The 19,268-nt window shown below is 39.1% G+C and overlaps 1 protein-coding gene across 2 annotated transcripts in view; it reads right to left on the bottom strand.

Moving 5' to 3' along the window:
- Positions 1 to 19,268, bottom strand: part of si:dkey-22o22.2 (neural-cadherin) — a 213,857-nt gene that overhangs the window by 67,452 nt on the left and 127,137 nt on the right. For both annotated transcript variants that reach the window (XM_057833588.1, XM_057833589.1), the window contains exons 10-15: positions 18,816 to 18,986; positions 15,483 to 15,655; positions 12,730 to 12,897; positions 4,085 to 4,334; positions 3,877 to 4,004; positions 3,618 to 3,804 (exon numbers count right to left, since the gene is read on the bottom strand). In XM_057833588.1, coding sequence (XP_057689571.1) covers positions 3,618 to 3,804; positions 3,877 to 4,004; positions 4,085 to 4,334; positions 12,730 to 12,897; positions 15,483 to 15,655; positions 18,816 to 18,986 — 1,077 coding nt within the window. The remainder of the gene's footprint in view (positions 1 to 3,617; positions 3,805 to 3,876; positions 4,005 to 4,084; positions 4,335 to 12,729; positions 12,898 to 15,482; positions 15,656 to 18,815; positions 18,987 to 19,268) is intronic.

Genomic DNA, 19,268 nt, shown 5'->3' on the forward strand with positions numbered 1-19,268 from the left:
TTGGTCAAACGGATGCAAATTTTTCGCTATCGCGCTTTATTTTTGAATTGGCATTAAACTAACCTAAATGTATCAAGTACTGCTGCAACCTAAAACTGACCAGCGTAAAGAGAAATAGCATAGTAGCATACATATTTTTCCTCAAATGTAAAGGTTCAATTATCTACTGATATTTGTGACTGGTTTTGAATTTGGGATGCTATTGACGGTGCTAGACGTTAACTAAATGGCACTAAAAGTAAAGAATTTATTGCTAGTATGTCCAGTTTAAATGTATGTAAATGAATGTCTATTGTTGTCAATGGCAGCCAATCGCTTCACCCCTTGATGCCTGAATTTATATTTAATATACATAAAAAAAAACATAAAAAATTGAATTAAGAAATAGATCAAAAATGTGATAAATCCTACATTAAAAAAACAAAAGACAAAAAAATTACTACAAATTTAACAATAAAAAACATTTTAATTTTTTTATTGTTAAATTTGTAGTAATTTTTTATATTTTATATATATATATATATATATACACAGTGCCTTGCAAAAGTATTCGGCCCCCTTGAATCTTGCAACCTTTCGCCACATTTCAGGCTTCAAACATAAAGATATGAAATTTAATTTTTTTGTCAAGAATCAACAACAAGTGGGACACAATCGTGAAGTGGAACAACATTTATTGGATAATTTAAACTTTTTTAACAAATAAAAAACTGAAAAGTGGGGCGTGCAATATTATTCGGCCCCTTTACTTTCAGTGCAGCAAACTCACTCCAGAAGTTCAGTGAGGATCTCTGAATGATCCAATGTTGTCCTAAATGACCGATGATGATAAATAGAATCCACCTGTGTGTAATCAAGTCTCCGTATAAATGCACCTGCTCTGTGATAGTCTCAGGGTTCTGTTTAAAGTGCAGAGAGCATTATGAAAACCAAGGAACACACCAGGCAGGTCCGAGATACTGTTGTGGAGAAGTTTAAAGCCGGATTTGGATACAAAAAGATTTCCCAAGCTTTAAACATCTCAAGGAGCACTGTGCAAGCCATCATATTGAAATGGAAGGAGCATCAGACCACTGCAAATCTACCAAGACCCGGCCGTCCTTCCAAACTTTCTTCTCAAACAAGGAGAAAACTGATCAGAGATGCAGCCAAGAGGCCCATGATCACTCTGGATGAACTGCAGAGATCTACAGCTGAGGTGGGAGAGTCTGTCCATAGGACAACAATCGGTTGTACACTGCACAAATCTGGCCTTTATGGAAGAGTGGCAAGAAGAAAGCTATTTCACTAAGATATCCATAAAAAGTCTCGTTTAAAGTTTGCCACAAGCCACCTGGGTGACACACCAAACATGTGGAAGAAGGTGCTCTGGTCAGATGAAACCAAAATTGAACTTTTTGGCCACAATGCAAAACGATATGTTTGGCGTAAAAGCAACACAGCTCATCACCCTGAACACACCATCCCCACTGTCAAACATGGTGGTGGCAGCATCATGGTTTGGGCCTGCTTTTCTTCAGCAGGGACAGGGAAGATGGTTAAAATTGACGGGAAGATGGATGCAGCCAAATACAGGAACATTCTGGAAGAAAACCTGTTGGTACCTGCACAAGACCTGAGACTGGGACGGAGATTTATCTTCCAACAGGACAATGATCCAAAACATAAAGCCAAATCTACAATGGAATGGTTCAAAAATAAACGTATCCAGGTGTTAGAATGGCCAAGTCAAAGTCCAGACCTGAATCCAATGGAGAATCTGTGGAAAGAGCTGAAGACTGCTGTTCACAAACACTCTCCATCCAACCTCACTGAGCTCGAGCTGTTTTGCAAGGAAGAATGGGCAAGAATGTCAGTCTCTCGATGTGCAAAACTGATAGAAACATACCCCAAGCGACTTGCAGCAGTAATTGGAGCAAAAGGTGGCGCTACAAAGTATTAACGCAAGGGGGCCGAATAATATTGCACGCCCCACTTTTCAGTTTTTTATTTGTTAAAAAAGTTTAAATTATCCAATAAATTTTGTTCCACTTCACGATTGTGTCCCACTTGTTGTTGATTCTTGACAAAAAAATAAAATTTTCTATCTTTATGTTTGAAGCCTGAAATGTGGCGAAAGGTTGCAAGGTTCAAGGGGGCCGAATACTTTTGCAAGGCACTGTATATATTGGGGCTGTCAAACGATTAAAATTTTTAATCGAGTTCATTACAGCTTAAAAATTAATTAATTGTAATTAATCACAATTAATCGCAATTCAAACCATCTCTAAAATATGCCATATTTTTCTGTAAATTATATATATATTCTGTAAAATTGTTGGAATGGAAAGATAAGACACAAGATGGATATATACATTCAACATACGGTACATAAGGACTGTAGTGGGCATTTCACTCTACTGTCATTTAAATCTGTCTATGCTGTCCTCACACCGAAGCGTCTACTTTTTCCAAAGCTAGACAGCTGGTGAACGACGCCATAATAATAAGACTTCTTCCTTTTTCATCTGATTTATTAATAAAATGGCCTCAAACCATTGTCCTCTTTAGACCGTCGTAAAACTACAAAAAAAAAAAGTACACAAGCATTGCATTGGCAACAACGTTAGCTTAGCACGCTATATAGGTTCACTAAACATAAACAAAAAGCATCTCATACAAAAAATATAACATTTCGCTTACTAAAATAATATGTACATTATTTACAACAACCATACTTACGGACAAATCTTGTCCAAGGATCATATAAGCACAACATTACAACGTAGGCGTCAGCCCGAGACGTCGTGCAGCCATAATGAACTGGCAAGACAACAATAAACCATGTCGCATAGCGACCACAAGAGTTCGCTGTTACACAGCACAAAAGGCTTGCTGTAAAAATTACCAAAAGGCAGAATACTGTCTGAGCGGGACATGTACGTTAATTGCGTCAAATATTTTAACGTGATTAATTAAAAAAATTAATTACCGCGCGTTAACGCGATAATTTTGACAGCCCTAATATATATATATATAAAAGGGGTTTATCAAATAATTCCTCCTGATTTAATGAATATTATTTCTTTTGTTCATCATTTTATAATACATTTTTTTTTTTTTTTTAGGATATTCTCATTTTTAGCAATATATTTCAAGTGATTTTTCTATCATTTGGATTTTTTAAATCAATACTATTTTATATAATTACTATGCTTATACTCAAAATATATACAGAAAGCATTGCACCAATGCTTTCTGTATATATTTTTTAAATATAAATTCTGGCACCAGAGGGCTAATAATTAATTAATTAATATTGATAATGGAACAAACTTTGTATAATATTGATAATGGAACAAATTTTGTATTAATTGCTTTTATTTTCAATTGTATTGCGCACATTACTCACGCGTGCCAAATTAGCTATCTATTAAGTGGAAATAGTGGCATCTTGGGGCCGATTAGTGGTACTACTACGGCAAATGGAATCCCAAATCGTATCACTTAAGCGCAAATTTGCTGCCACATGCTGGCCAAATTTTTAGCACTGCAGGAACAGGTCTAATTATGGCGATAATAATGATTAATGGACTATACATCGTTACATCTCTTAGCACAAATATCGAGTTTATTACCCGTGTTAGGCTGTCCTTGCTGTCCCGGTCTGGCCGATTCCGACCCGTCCTGCGACTGGACCTCGATGAGGTAAGAGGCTTTCTGTTCACGGTCGAAGGAGGCACGCGTAGCGATGGCGCCACTCGTCGGGTCGATGCTGAATAATCGGAAATCTTCGCTTTCGTCTTTTAAGATGGAGTAGCGGACCTGTCGTGAGAATCATTCGGAGGATAAAGTGATGGGATGACTCATCAAGTGTGCAATCAGCAGGATCGTTACCTTGCCGTGAAGGCCAGAGTCTAAGTCAATGGCTGATACTTGGGCCACCGACGTACCCACTTCGGCACCCTCGGGAACCGTGGCCTCGTACGTCGACGATAAGAAGAACGGAACGTTGTCGTTCACGTCTGGAAAAAATGATTTATCGTTGGTTAATTCTTTGATGGGTTTGAATTCTCTTAAATAAGATGAAATAAGAGTTCCTCACCCGTCACGTTGACGTAAACTGTAGCGAAGGACGCTAGCGGCACGGCGGCAACGTTCTGGACCCGGACCCTGAGAGCGAAGAAGCGCGTGGTCTCGTAGTCCAAGTTCTCGGCCACCAAGATGGACGCCGAGCCTCCCGCCCGGTTGGGTTTCAGGTAGAAGCGCACCGGCATGTTGGTCTCGGGCACCTGACCCTCTTCCAGGTTGTATGTGACCCGCGGGTCGCCTAGCGCTGACGTAGCTTTGACTGTCTGTGGGCGGGACCAGAGGACGCCATTAGCATTGCTACTTGTATCGGTATCAGTCCCGATACAGCAGTAAAATGGCGTTATCGTTATCTGCGAGTACAAAGAAAAAACACGCCGATGCAGCGAAATACGTACTTTTCAAGATATCGTTTCCCTACCCAAGATGGCCGCCTACAAGCCACTTGTGACTTTTGAGCCCCTACCAAAATGGCCTCAGGGTGGCCATGTTGGTAAGGGGGGATTGACATTAAAATGAAGCCAAACTATCAACCGATTTTGAAACGATTATTTCATCAATTTCAATGTCAACGCATCGGCTATTTACTCATTGTCTGCCATTGACAGCGATAGACGTCCAATCCATTTGAAGTATGAGCGAATGACCCTCTTCACACAGATTGGACGTCTACTAGCGATTAACTCATTTCAATTCACAGCAGAAGAATGATTGGACGCCACATAGTGCTGCTTTTTTTTAGAGTGACATCTGTAGCTGGCGGCCATCTTGGGTAGGTAAACCACATCTCAAAAAGTACATATTGTGCAGCATCGGCAGTATAAATCGAAATAAACCCTTCCCACCCCTAATCACCACCTAATTTCTTCACTTCTTTTTTAAAGGTTCCATGTTGGTTCTGTCGTGAGGTCAAGAAAACCACGTTAGCTTTTTTGCTAGCCGCCATAAATGTTTGATGATATTTGCTGGCGGTCGTTGACGAATATCAGGCGCGCTGTCGCCGTAAACGATGTGCGAGACGAACGTCTGGCGCGTGTCACATTTGAGCGTTGCGAGGTTGAGTGTCATCCTTGTAAGGACAGCGAGGAGTGCAACATTCTTCTCGGAACACGCTGACCGGCTGCTTCTTGAACTCATTCAGTTGACTGTGATATGCTAAGTGTTGCTAGCAGGGTTGTGTTTTTCCACCCGAGTCATCTGATTCTGATCCGGCGATCCCGAGTAGCGATCTGATACCTCCTCAATTTATTAAAGAATGAAAAAAAAATTCCATTCGTGCTGCAACGATTAATCAATTAACTGCTGCTTCGACAACTTTTGGGTACTTTTGAAACACGGTAAACTTTGTTTTCTTATCTTGGCAAGAGAGGAATGGGCAATGTTGCCTTTGCCTTTAAAGGTAAATATTGACTGATCATCACACATGAAATGTAATTTGTAGCATTGGCATAATTAGCATTAGCATTTAGCATGGCGAGCGTCGTTTTAAACCTTCGGACAATTGAACGGGTGCCAGGTTAGAAAAAAAATATTTTTCATAGCTAATCTTTATCCACAGATTACTAAAATGTGGGTACGGATGACTAAATTCTGGGTACAGTTCACTAAATTGTGGGCACAGTAATCTGTAGATAACATTTAGTAACTTGTGGGTAAAATTTAACTGTGTGTATAGTTTAGTGATCTGTTTGTGCAGATTACCAGTAACCTGTTTGTGCAGATTAACATTAATCTGTGTGTACAGATTACCCGCAATTTGGTTGTACAGACTACCGGCAATATGTTTGTACAGATAAGCATCAATCTGTTTGTACAGATTACCATTAAACTGTTTGAACAGATTACCAGTAATTTTTTGAATAGATTACCAGTAATATTTTTGTACAGACTAAGAGTATTCTGTTTGAACAGATTACCATCAATCTGTTTGTACAGATTACAATTAAACTTTTTATACAGAGTACAAGTAATATGTTTGTACAGACTGCTAGTAACCTGTTTGTACATATTACTATCAATCTGTTTGTACAGATTACCATTAAACAGTTTGTACAGATTAACATTAAATTGTTTGTACATATTACCATTAAACTGTACAGACTAGCATTAAACTGTTTGTACAGACTACTAGTAATCTGTATGTACAGACTACTAGTAATCTGTATCTACAGACTACTATCAATCTGTTTCTACAGATTACCGGAAATCTGTTTCTACAGATTAGCATTAAACTGTTTGTAAAGATTACCATCAATCTGTTTGTACAGATTACCAGTAATCTTTTTGAACAGATTACCAGAAATATTTTTGTACAGACTACCAGTAATATGTTTATAGATTACTATCAATCAGTTTGAACGGATTACCATTAAACTATTTGTACAGATTACCATCAATCTATTTGTACTTTACAGATTACCATTTAACTGTTTGTACAGACTACTGGTAATCTGTTCGTACAGATTACCGGCAATATGTTTGTACAGACTACTAGTAATCTGTTTGTACAGATTACCAACAATCTGTTTGTACAGATAACCATCAATTTGTTTGTTCAGATTACCATCAATCTGTTTGCACAGATTACCAGTAATCCGTTTGTTCAGATTACCATCAATCTGTTTGTAGTTTACAGATTACCATTAAACAGTTTGTACAGATTAACATTAAACTTTTTGTGCAAACTGGCATTAAACTGTTTGTACAGACTACTATCAATCTATTTGTAGAGACTACCAACAATCTGTTTGTACAGATAACCATCAGGCAGTTTGTACAGATAACCATCAATCTGTTTGTTCAGATAACCAGTAATCTGTTTGTACAGATTACCATCAATCTGTTTGTAGTTTACAGATTACCATTAAACAGTTTGTACAGATTAACATTAAACTTTTTGTGCAGACTAGCATTAAACTTTTTGTACAGACTACTAGTAATCTGTAGGTACAGACTACTATCAATCTGTTTGTACAGACTATCATTAAACTGTTTGTACAGACTACTAGTAATCTGTTTGTACAGACTACTAGTAATCTGTATGTACAGACTACTAGTAATCTGTATGTACAGACTACTAGTAATCTGTATGTACAGACTACTAGTAATCTGTTTCTACAGATTACCGGAAATCTATTTCTATAGATTAGCATTAATCTGTTTGTACAGATTACCAGTAATCATTTTGAACAGATTACCAGAAATATTTTTCTACAGACGACCAGTAATCTGTTTGTACAAATTACTATCAATCAGTTTGTATGGATTACCATTTAACTCTTTGTACAGACTACTGGTAATCGGTTTGTACATATTACCGGCAATATGTTTGTAGAGATTACCATTAAACTGTTTGTACAGATTACCAACAATCTGTTTGTACAGATAACCATCAAGCAGTTTGTACTGATAACCATCAATCTGTTTGTACAGATTACATTAAACTGTTGTACAGATTTCCATTAAACTGTGTGTACAGATGACTAGTAATCTGTTCTTGCAGACTACTAGCAATCTGTTTGTACAGACTACTAGTTTACTAAACTGTCCGTACAGACTGCTAGGAACCTGTTCGTACACACTACCGGTAATCTGAGCGAACAGATTACTGGTGGTCTTTACAAACAGATTAATAGTGGTCTGGATGAACATATTACCATTAATCTGTTTTTACAGATTACCATTAAACTGTTTGTACAGACTACCATTAAACTGTTTGTACAGACTACCAGGAATATGTTCGTACAGATTACTAAACACGGTACAGATTACTGAATTGTTCATACAGACAATTAGTAACCTGTTTGCACAGACTACCGGTAGTCTGTACAAACATTACCAGATTACCGGTAGTCTGTGGGAACAGATCACCGGTAGTCTGTTTGAACAGATTTCCGGAAATCATTTCGCACAGATTAACGGTGGAAATCTGTACAAACAGATTACTGTAAATCTGTTGGTACAGATTACTGGTAATCTGGGGGTACAGATTACTGGTAATCTGGGGTTACAGATTACCATTAAACTGTTTGTACATATTACCAGTAACCTGTTCGTACAGACTACCAAACTGCGGGTACAGACTTTTAGTAATCTGGTCATACAGATTAGCTATGAAAAATATTTTCCTCTAACCTGGCACCCGGGTGTCTCCGTATGTCAGTTAGGTTTGATTGGACAAATTCGGTGGTGCGCTGATGTTGACATTTCTCTTTGATTGTTAACACACTCACTATCAAAGATGCATAAACAATGTTGTTGATGACGTTCAACTGCTTGTAACTAAAAAACGGAAAACAGTAGAGACAAACTTTTTTTTTTAGTGATGAACCACAGGAATATAATCCATCATAGAACACAATATCCCGTGGCACCTGAAAGAAGAGGATGTCTTGTGACAAGATGTTTCCTCGTGAATGAGTTCAAGAGTATCTTTTTCTGGAGCTTCCACTGTACTCTCGTTGTTATGTTTGACCTTCTGACAACCTTCCACTCTGAAAAAAATGCTAACTCAGGCTAGAGTGTGCACCAAGAGGAATGTTTCTACAGAAGGTGCCACGTTTCCCCGCTCGTGACGCTTGAGTGAGAAATGCTGTCCGAGCACTTAAAACACAGAAACACTCTCAGCCTGACCGTCGTCGCTGCGCTTAACGGACTCTGTGGATTATTTGCGGTCGTTTGGTTGATTTCAATTGTGATTATTTGACGGCCAAGCGTGTGGATATTGCACCCGAGGATGAGCCTGACTTGTACAAGTCAACAGGTTTAATATTCGCGTGCAATTATATAGCATGTGGGCCGGACCATTTTTCATCAAACTTGGATGGACATTTTGGATTATTATTATCCTGTTGATTTTAGGGCATTTTTGGGCCACATCCTGTTCATTGATCATTTCCTGTTGATTTTGAGGCATTTCCAGGTTACTTCCTGTTGATTTTGGGTCACTTCCTTGTCATTTTCGGGTACTTATGGGTCAGTTCCTGTACATTTTGGATAATTTCCTACTGATTTTAGGGCATTTTGGGGCCATTTCCTGTTGATTTTGCGGCATTTCCAGGTCACTTCCTATTCATTTCAGGTCACTTCCTTGTCATTTTCGGGTACTTATGGGTCACTTCCTGTACATTCTGGATTATTTCCTGTTGACTTTAGGGTATTTCTGGTTAGCCAGGTTTCCAGGTTACTTCCTGTTGAATTTGGGTCACTTTATTGTAATTTTAGGGTACTTACGGGTCACTTACTGAACATTTTGGATCATTTGTTTGTGGTTTTAGGGCATTTCCGGGTACCTTCCTGTTCACTGGTCACTTCCTGTTGATTTCGGGTCACTTCCTTGTCATTTTAGGGTATTTACCGGTCACTTCCTGTCCATTTTTGTTTATTTCCTTTTGATACCAGGGCATTTTCAGGCCATTTCCTGTTCATTAGTCACTTCTTGACTGTTTTAGGTTAGGTTAGGTTTTGGGACATTTACAGGTCACCTCCTGTTGATTTTGATTCACTTTCTGTACGTTTTAGGGTAGTCTGGGGTCAGTTCCTGGACATTTTTGATCATTTCCTGTTAATTTTAGGGTATTTCCAGGCCAGTTCTTGTTCATTGGTCACTTCCAGTTGATTTTGAGGCATTCACAGGTTACTTCCTGTTGATTTCAGGTCACTTCCTTGTAATTTTAGGGTACTTATGGGTTACTTCGAGTCCATTTTTGAGCATTTCTTGGTAATTGGCCACTTCCTGTTGATTTTAGGGCATTTACAGGTTACTTCCTGTTGATTTCAGGTCACTTCCTTGCAATTTTAGGCTACTTATGGGTCACTTCCTGTACATTTTGGGTCATTCTGGGGTCATTTCTGTTACATTTTGGATTATTTCCTGTTGACTTTAGGGTATTTTTGGTTAGTCAGGCATTTCCAGGTTACTTCCTGTTGATTTTGGGTCACTTCCTTGTAATTTTCTAGTGCTTATGGGCCTTTTCCTGTACATTTTGGATTATTTTCTGTTGATTTTAGTGCATTTTTGGGCCATTTCCTGTTCATTGGTCACTTCCTGTAGATTTTGGGACATTTCCAGATTACTTCCTATTGATTTCAGGTCACTTCCTTGTCATTTTCTTGTATTTATGGGTCACTTCCTGGACATTTTGGATCATTTCCTACTAATTTTAGGGCATTTTTGGGCAATTTCCTATTCATTGGTCAATTCCTGTTGATTTTAGGGCATTTACAGCTTACTTCCTGTTGATTTCAGGTCACTTCCTTGCAATTTTAGGCTACTTATGGGTCACTTCCTGTACATTTTGGGTCATTCTGGGGTCATTTCTGTTACATTTTGGATTATTTCCTGTTGACTTTAGGGTATTTTTGGTTAGTCAGGCATTTCCAGGTTACTTCCTGTTGATTTTGGGTCACTTCCTTGTAATTTTCTAGTACTTATGGGCCTTTTCCTGTACATTTTGGATTATTTTCTGTTGATTTTAGTGCATTTTTGGGCCATTTCCTGTTCATTGGTCACTTCCTGTTGATTTTGGGACATTTCCAGATTACTTCCTATTAATTTCAGGTCACTTCCATGTCATTTTCGGGTACTTATGGGTCACTTCATGTACATTTTGGATTATTTCCTACTGATTTTAGGGCATTTTTAGGCCACTTCCTGTTCATTGGTCACTTTCTGTTGATTTTGCGGCATTTCCAGGTCACTTCCTATTAATTTCAGGTCATTTCCTTGTAATTTTAAGGTACTTAACAGTATCTTACTCTACATTTTGGATTATTTCCTGCTGGTTTTATGGCATTTCCGGGAATCTTCCTGTTCACTGGTCACTTCCTGTTGATTTTAGGGCATTTACAGGTTACTTCCTGTTGATTTCAGGTCACCTCCTTGCAATTTTAGGCTACTTATGGGTCACTTCCTGTACATTTTGGGTCATTCTGGGGTCACTTCTGTTACATTTTGGATTATTTCCTGTTGATTTTAGGGTATTTCTGGTTAGCCAGGCATTTCCAGGTTACTTCCTGTTGATTTCAGGTCACTTCCTTGCAATTTTAGGCTATTTATGGGTCACTTCCTGTACATTTTGGGTCATTCTGGGGTCACTTCTGTTACATTTTGGATTATTTCCTGTTGACTTTAGGGTATTTCTGGTTAGCCAGGCATTTCCAGGTTACTTCCTGTTGATTTTGGGTCACTTCCTTGTAATTTTAGGGTACTTACGGGTCGCTTACTGAACATTTTGGATCATTTTGTTGTGGTTTTAGGGCATTTCCCGGTACCTTCCTGTTCACTGGTCACTTCCTGTTGATTTCGGGTCACGTCCTTGTCATTTTAGCGTATTTACGGGTCACTTCCTGTCCATTTTTGTTTATTTCCTTTTGATACTAAGGCATTTTCAGGCCATTTCCTGTTCATTGGTCACTTCTTGACTTTTTTAGGTTAGGTTAGGTTTTGGGACATTTACAGGTCACCTCCTGTTGATTTTGATTCACTTTCTGTACGTTTTAGGGTAGTCTGGGGTCAGTTCCTGGACATTTTTGATCATTTCCTGTTAATTTTAGGGTATTTCCAGGCCAGTTCTTGTTCATTGGTCACTTCCAGTTGATTTTGAGGCATTCACAGGTTACTTCCTGTTGATTTCAGGTCACTTTCTTGTAATTTTAGGGTACTTACGGGTTACCTCAAGTCCATTTTTGAGCATTTCTTGTTCATTGGTCACTTCCTGTTGATTTTGGCGCATTTACAGGTTACTTCCTGTTGATTTCAGGTCACCTACTTGTAAATTTTGGCTACTTATGGGTCACTTTCTGTACATTTTGGGTCATTTTGGGGTAACTTCTGTTACATTTTGGATTATTTCCTGCCGATTTTAGGGTATTTCCCATTAGCTTCCTGTTCATTGGTCACTTCCTGTTGATTTTGGGTCACTTCCTCGTAATTTTTGGGTGCTTATGGGTCACCTTCTGTACATTTTTGGATTTATTCCTGTTGATTTTCGGGCATTTTCGGGCAGTTCCTGTTCATTGGTCACTTCCTGTTGATTTGGGGGCATTTCCAGGTTACTTCTTGTTGATTTTGAGTCACTTTCTGTACATTTCAGGGCATTTTTGGGTCACTTTCAGTACATTTTGTATTATTTCCTGTTGATTTTAAGGCATTTCAGATTAGCTTCCGGTTCATTGGTCACTTCCTGTTGATTTCGGGTTACTTCCTCGTTATTTTAGCATTCTTACGGGTCACATTCGTTCTTTAAATTTGGATAGGATGTCTTTCGCCGTCAAGGGCACTGAAACGCAATCACACTATGCCTCGTGCCGCATATCATCCCCAAAACACAAAATGACACCTCCAAAGTTTCGTCGACGATAAGTGAACTTTTGTAAAGTTTTAAAAATAATCTCAGAACATATGCCGTAAAGAGGGGGGGGGAAAAAAAAAAACTTAACACAAAATGACAGCCTGCCTCTCTACCTCGTTAGCGGTGTAATTAACAAGACGGGCTAAATTTAAAACTGGCGCTCCTCCGGCGTGTGATTAGCACTCAAGCGGAAAGGAAGAAGCCAGCGACGGGGGGGCTCGGGGGCCACTTCATTAGGTACATGGTGCTATTTCATCGAAATACGAAGGTTTTGTGCCGGTGCCGTTGACGATCATTTGCTGCTACTTACCAGGATCTTGGCGTCCCTGACGGTATTCTCGGGCACGGTGACCCAGTACTCCGCCTGCTCCCAGTGGGGTGGCTGATTATGAACGTTGGTGATGATGACGGTCAGATCTACCGAACTGCTACGCTCGCCGCCGTCCGACGCCACGATCTGCTGGTTGATCTTGGATGTCTAATGGAAAGAAATCCAATTTAAGTGAATTCAGAACCAATAGAAACCGCAAAACGATATCAAACTCTCAACATTTTACATGTCCTATCACCATTATCGCTATAAATAGACCTGTTCTTGCAATGCTAAAAATTTTGGCCAGTAGATGGTGGCAAATTTCTGTCAAATAAAGTGTCACAGGTAGGGCTGTCAAATCTATCACGTTAACGGGTGGTAATAAATTTTCTAAATTAATCACGTTAAAATATTTGACGCATTAACGCATGCACGGAATGACCCGTTCATGCGTTGCTTCAAACAGTTTACAACAAGGCCGTTTTAGCACATTGAGAGCGAAAAGGCAGAGAAATGCGAGTGGACACAGGCGTTTATTGGACCGCGCCTTGCCCAACTTCCCATCATGCATTTGTGCGGAGCAAGAGACGATCTTTTTCCTAACACGCTTAGTTGAACACAACGCAGAACATATCTTATACCATTTGCAGCCACCACTGACAGTCATGGTTGCCCAACTTCCCATCATGCATTTGGCCAGAGCAGGAGACATTTTTCTTAACACGCCTAAGTGAACACACCGCAGAACATACTAGAGAGTATACTAGAGATGTCCTGATCGATTGGCGTCATTTTCAAAGTATCGGAATCGGCAAAAAAATATCGGGCATGCCTTTTTTAAATATATATATATATTTTTTAATTAAATCGTTTTCTAATTGTATTTAACGTTACAGACATAATATCCAGAGTGTTTAGTTTAGGCTTAAGGTAGGGTTATCAAATTTATCCCGTTAACAGCGGTAATTAATTAAAAAAAAAAATGTATCAGGTTAAAATATTTAACACAATTAACGCATGCGCTGCATGACCCACTCACGCATTGTCACGTTCAATCTGTAATGGCGCTGTTTTACCTATTTATAGAGCTAAAAGGCAGCTTTAAGTGAGTAGTGTGAATTTTGGCAGCCTTTGGAGCCTTTTTTTTAATTGGCTAAAGCCTTACAATCCCTCTCCCTACGATTAGAAATGAAATGTAGTAGTTGATCTTTTTCTTAACACCCTATGTTATTTCCCAACGCAGAGAAGATATATCGATTGGTACCACTACGCACAGTCATGGTTGCACTTCCCATCATGCATTTGGCCAGTTAAATGGCTACAGTATCATTTACTTAAAGCTCACAAATACACTAGATGGCAATATTTAGTTACAATATACAAAGTCACAAGTCTTTCTATCCGTGGATCCCTCTTACAGAAACAATGTTAATAATGTAAATGCCATCTTGAGGATTTATTGTCATAATAAACAAATACAGTACTTATGTACTGTATGTTGAATGTATATATTTGTCTGAGTTTTATTCATTTTTTTCTTAATGCATTGCCAAAATGTATATGATCGGGAAAAATTATCGGGATCGATTGGAATTGAATCGGGAGCAAAAAAAAAAAAAAAAAAGCAATCGGATCGGGAAATATCGGGATCGGCAGATACTCAAACTAAAACGATCGGGATCAGATTGGGAGCAAAAAAACATGATTGGAACAACCCTACTGTATACCATTTGCAGCCACCATTGACAGTCATGGTTGCCCAACTTCCCATCATGCATTTGGGCGGAATAGTAAAGTCGCTACAGTATCATTAAGTGAAAGAACAACAAAAATAATGTTCCTATCTCTCAAAAAATAATGTTCACAAAAAGAAAAGCACTTAATGCAAAGACAACTGGCATTCCCAATCAAAATAGCTATGCAAAATACACATAAAACTTACTCAGACTTTACCTTGGCTGGATCTCTAATTAATTTAAAACTCACCATTGACACCTTGTGGTGTATTCCGAACACTACCTTACGTAGTTAAAGACACTGTGGAAGAACGGCAGGGAGCCCGATGTGACCTCACCGCTCGGCGACGTCAACAATGGCTAGCTATTAGTTTATTTTTTGATGGAAAATTTTACTAATTTTATTAAAACGAAAACATTAAGAGGGGTTTTAATATAAAATTTCTATAACTTGTACTCAAATTGATCTTTTAAGAACTACAAGTCTTTCTATCCGTGGATCCCTTTAACAGAAAGAATTTTAATAATGTTAATGCCAGCTTGTGGATTTATTGTTATAATAAACAAATACAATACTTTTGTCCAATATGTTGAATGTTTATGTCCGTCTTGTGTCTTATCTTTCCATTCCAACAATAATTTACAGAAAAATATGGCATATTTTAGAGATGGTTTGAATTGCGATTAATTACGATGAATTAATTTTTAAGCTGTGATTAACTTGATTAAAAATTTTAATCGTTTGACAGCCCTATTTACCGGTTAATAACTTTTATATTACATATAATACAGTATATTATATATATATATATAATATCCCATAATACAGTGAAGACAGCTGCAGTTTATAGTCCAGTGCAGCTTGTCTATGAAAAAATGCCGCTTTCGTGTCAAATTTGGTGGGTGGCGGCTTATAGTCAGGTGAGGCTTATAGTCCGAAACGTACGGTAATCATTGACTTAACTCACATCATATCACTACAGTCCGGAAATCACGGTACTAGCATCGCGTTACCTGCGAGATGGGCTGGTTGACGTAAATCCACCCTGTGCTGGGGTTGATGTGAAGGTACGCCGGCATCTGCGGGGACAGCGAGTAGACGATGGCCGCGTTGCTGCCCTGGTCGTCGTCGTGCGCCGCCGCCCGTAGGAAGCTGTTCCCCACCGCCGTGTCCTCTCGCAGGAAGTCTGGGAAAAAGACAGGCCGCGCGGGGGCGTCAGTCTATCGGATGCGACGGGCTTGACAGCAGATGCGTGAAATAACGTGAAGCGCAGCATTGTGACGCGTGCAGCTGACAGTTTTTATTTTAAAAAATCCTGCCAACTTCTAGCTGACTAGACGACGGACGTCAACGTGAATCAGGACAAAAACGCAAACGTGTGCCTTACTGATGCGACGTTTTTTGTTTTGTTTTATGTTACTGCTTTGTTTGAAACCTCAACACTCTAAAAAACCATCTTTCAAATACTAATATTACTTTATAAACTTATTTTTTTGAGAAAAAAATGAAAATTTCCTTGATTTTGTAGTTTAATCACACATAAGAGCATCCACTCTTATTTCCTAATGGTCCAATTCATTTACAAAAGCACATTCAACATTCACACCATATTAACTTTTGCATTCACTCGAAAAGTGGTATTTGGTATGTGGCAAAATTTAATTTTGGCATGTGGCATATTGTTCGCCATGTGGCAAAATGGATTTTGTCATGTGGCATTTTTTTGGTATGTGGCAAAATTGATTTGGCATGTGGCATTTTTTGCCATGTGGCAAAATGTATTTTGGCATGTGGTATTTTTAATTTTTTAATTTTTTTGCCATGTGGCAAAATGTATTTAGGCATGTGGCATTTGTTTGCAATGTGGCAAAATGGATTTTGGCATGTGGTATTTTTTTTGCCATGTGGCAAATTGGATTTTGGCATTTGGCTATTTTTGTTATGTGGCAAAATTGATTTTTCCATATGGCATTTTATTGGGCATGTGGCAAAATGTATTTTGGCCCGTGGCATTTTTTTTGCCATGTTCTATTATTATGGGTATGTGTCAAAATAGATTTGGCAGTGGCATTTTTTTTCATGTAGCAAAATGGATTTTGGCATGTGGCATTTTTTTGCCGTGTGGCAAAATGTATTTTGGCATGTGGTATTTTTTATTTTGCCATGTGGCATTTTTTTACCATGTGGCAAAATGTATTTTGGCATGTGTTTTTTTTTTTTTTTTTTTTTGCCATATGGCAAAACTGATTTTTCCATGTGACATTTTTTTGGGGCATGTGGCAAAATGTATTTTGGCTCGTGGCCTTTTGTTTGCCATGTGGCATTTTTTTACCATGTGGCAAAGTGTATTATGGCATGTGAAAATGTTTTGTTATGTGGCAAAACTGATTTTTCCATGTGACATTTTTTTGGGGCATGAGGCAAAATGTATTTTGGCTCGTGGTCTTTTGTTTGCCATGTGGCATTTTTTTTTTGTATATGACAAAATGTATTTGGTATATGGCATTTTTTTTTTACATGTGGCAAAATGTATTTTGGCATGTGGCATTTTTCTTGCCATGTGGCAAACTGTATTTTTGCATGTGGCCTTTTTTTGCGATGTGGCACAATTTATTTTTCCATGTGACATTTTTTTGGGCATGATGTGGCAAAATGTATTTTGGCCCGTGGCATCTCATTTGCCATATGACATTTTTTTTTGTATGTGGCAAATTTGATATGGCATGTGGCATTTTTATGCCATGTGGCAAAATGGATTTCTGCATGTGGCATTTTTTTTGCGATGTAGAAAAATGTATTCTGACATGTGTTTTTTTTTTTTTTTTTTTTTTTTTTGCCATGTGGCAAAATGTATTTTGGCATATGGCATTTTTTGTTATGTGGCAAAATTAATTTTTCAATGCGAAATTCTTTGGGGGGCATGTGGCAAAATGTATTTTGGCCCGTGGCTTTTTTTTTCTTTTTTTTTTTTGTATATGGCAAAATGGATTTGGCATGTGGTATTTTTTTTCTACATATGGCAAAATGTATTTTGGCATGTGGCATTTTTTTGCCATGTGTCTTTTTTTTTTTTTTGGTATATGGAAAAATTGATTTTGGCAAGTGCCATGTAGCAAAATGGATTTTGGGATGTGGTGTTTTTTTCTTTTGGGTATGTGGCATTTTTGCAAGCTATGCACGTCCATGCCATTGGCAGCTATGAATGTCCAAGTTTTGTATTCACTTTAAATGGCAGAAAAACATGTGTGGCTGTGATTTTTGTCCATAAAGTTACAGCGCATTGACATTCAACTGGCAACCAAATAAGGCTATGCCATTGACGGTTATGAACGTCCAAATTGGACACAAATATGGATACAAGCGGGTGAAATTAATTTCCTCCGCAGGGTATACGGGCTCTCTCTAAGAGATAGGGTGAGAAGCTCGGTCATCTGGGAGGAACTCGGCGTCGAGCCGCTACTCCTCTGCATTGAGTGGAGCCAGTTGAGGTGGCTCTGTCATCTGGTTCGGATGCCTCCTGTACACCTCCCTGGGGAGGTATTCCGGGCATCTCCCACCGGCGGGAGGCCCTGAGGACGACCCAGGACACACTGAGGGACCATGTCTCTCGGCTGGCCTGGGAACGCCTTGGGATCCTGCCGGAGAAGCTGATTGAAGTGGCTGGGGAGAGAGAAGTCTGGGCTTCCCTGCTAAAGCTGCTGCCCCCGCGACCCGACCCTGGATTAAGGGGCAGATGATGGATGGATGGATGGATGGTGATATATTATTGCACACATAATCCACAGGAAGTGGCCCAGAAATGCCCCAAAATCAATAGGAATTGGCTCATAACTGATTGGAAGTGACTCAGAAATGCAACAAAATCAACAGTAAGTGAAAATTGCCTGAAAACACCTTTGATTTTAACGTATGACGAGGAATGCTAAAACACAAGCCTGAATTGGAACAAGTGTGTGCTAAATAGATAATGACGTCCCTCCTGCGCTAATGTGACGAAGACGACTTGCGACGCGGCGTTTATCAAAACGCGTACACGACAAACAAACAAACAAGCAGGACGAGGCCCGGAGAACTTCATCCCTTCGTCGTCAGCCGACATGACGCCGATGCGGGCTGACGTCTAACATCCGACTGACAAACTTCACCTGATCCCGACGGAAAGGCTCGAGCGAAAGGAATCCGAGTGAGCGATCTTAGCGCAAATAAACACCTCATCTCATATTGCACACACTATCTTAATGTACTTCCATTCATTGAAAGTAGTGGTGAAGGAATATTGTTTAAAAAAAACGTCTTTTCAAACTCTAACCCTTGTTTTAACCCTAAAGTAAACTTTCCAAACTCACATTGGTAGCGGCTGTTCTCAAACTTGGGATCGTTGTCGTTCTGATCGGCGACCAGGACGGTGATCTGGCAGATTCCGATGAGCGGTTCTTCGGCCTGGTCGGTGGCCGTCACCGACAGCGTAAACTCGCGCTGGCGCTCCCGGTCGAAACTCACAGCCGATGTAATCACGCCTAATGAATCAAGACACAGAAATGCCATTAAAACACAATAGTTGACCTATTAGCCTCACTGTTAGCCTGTTGATATCAGTCCAGAATCCTGTCGACACGATATTGAAATTTTTAACCCGATATCGATACTCATAAAAATGTTTTGATACTACATGAATAAAACCCCAAATTAAATTTTATGTTTGTATGAACTCTTTCAGTGCGTTTCCACTACTGGTCATTATTTTTGCCAAAACAAAAAACTCCCTAAATTGCCCCATAATGAAAAGTAACCCCAAAATT

This window comes from Corythoichthys intestinalis, chromosome 4 (assembly GCF_030265065.1).
Source record: "Corythoichthys intestinalis isolate RoL2023-P3 chromosome 4, ASM3026506v1, whole genome shotgun sequence".
NCBI classification, from domain to species: domain Eukaryota; kingdom Metazoa; phylum Chordata; class Actinopteri; order Syngnathiformes; family Syngnathidae; genus Corythoichthys; species Corythoichthys intestinalis.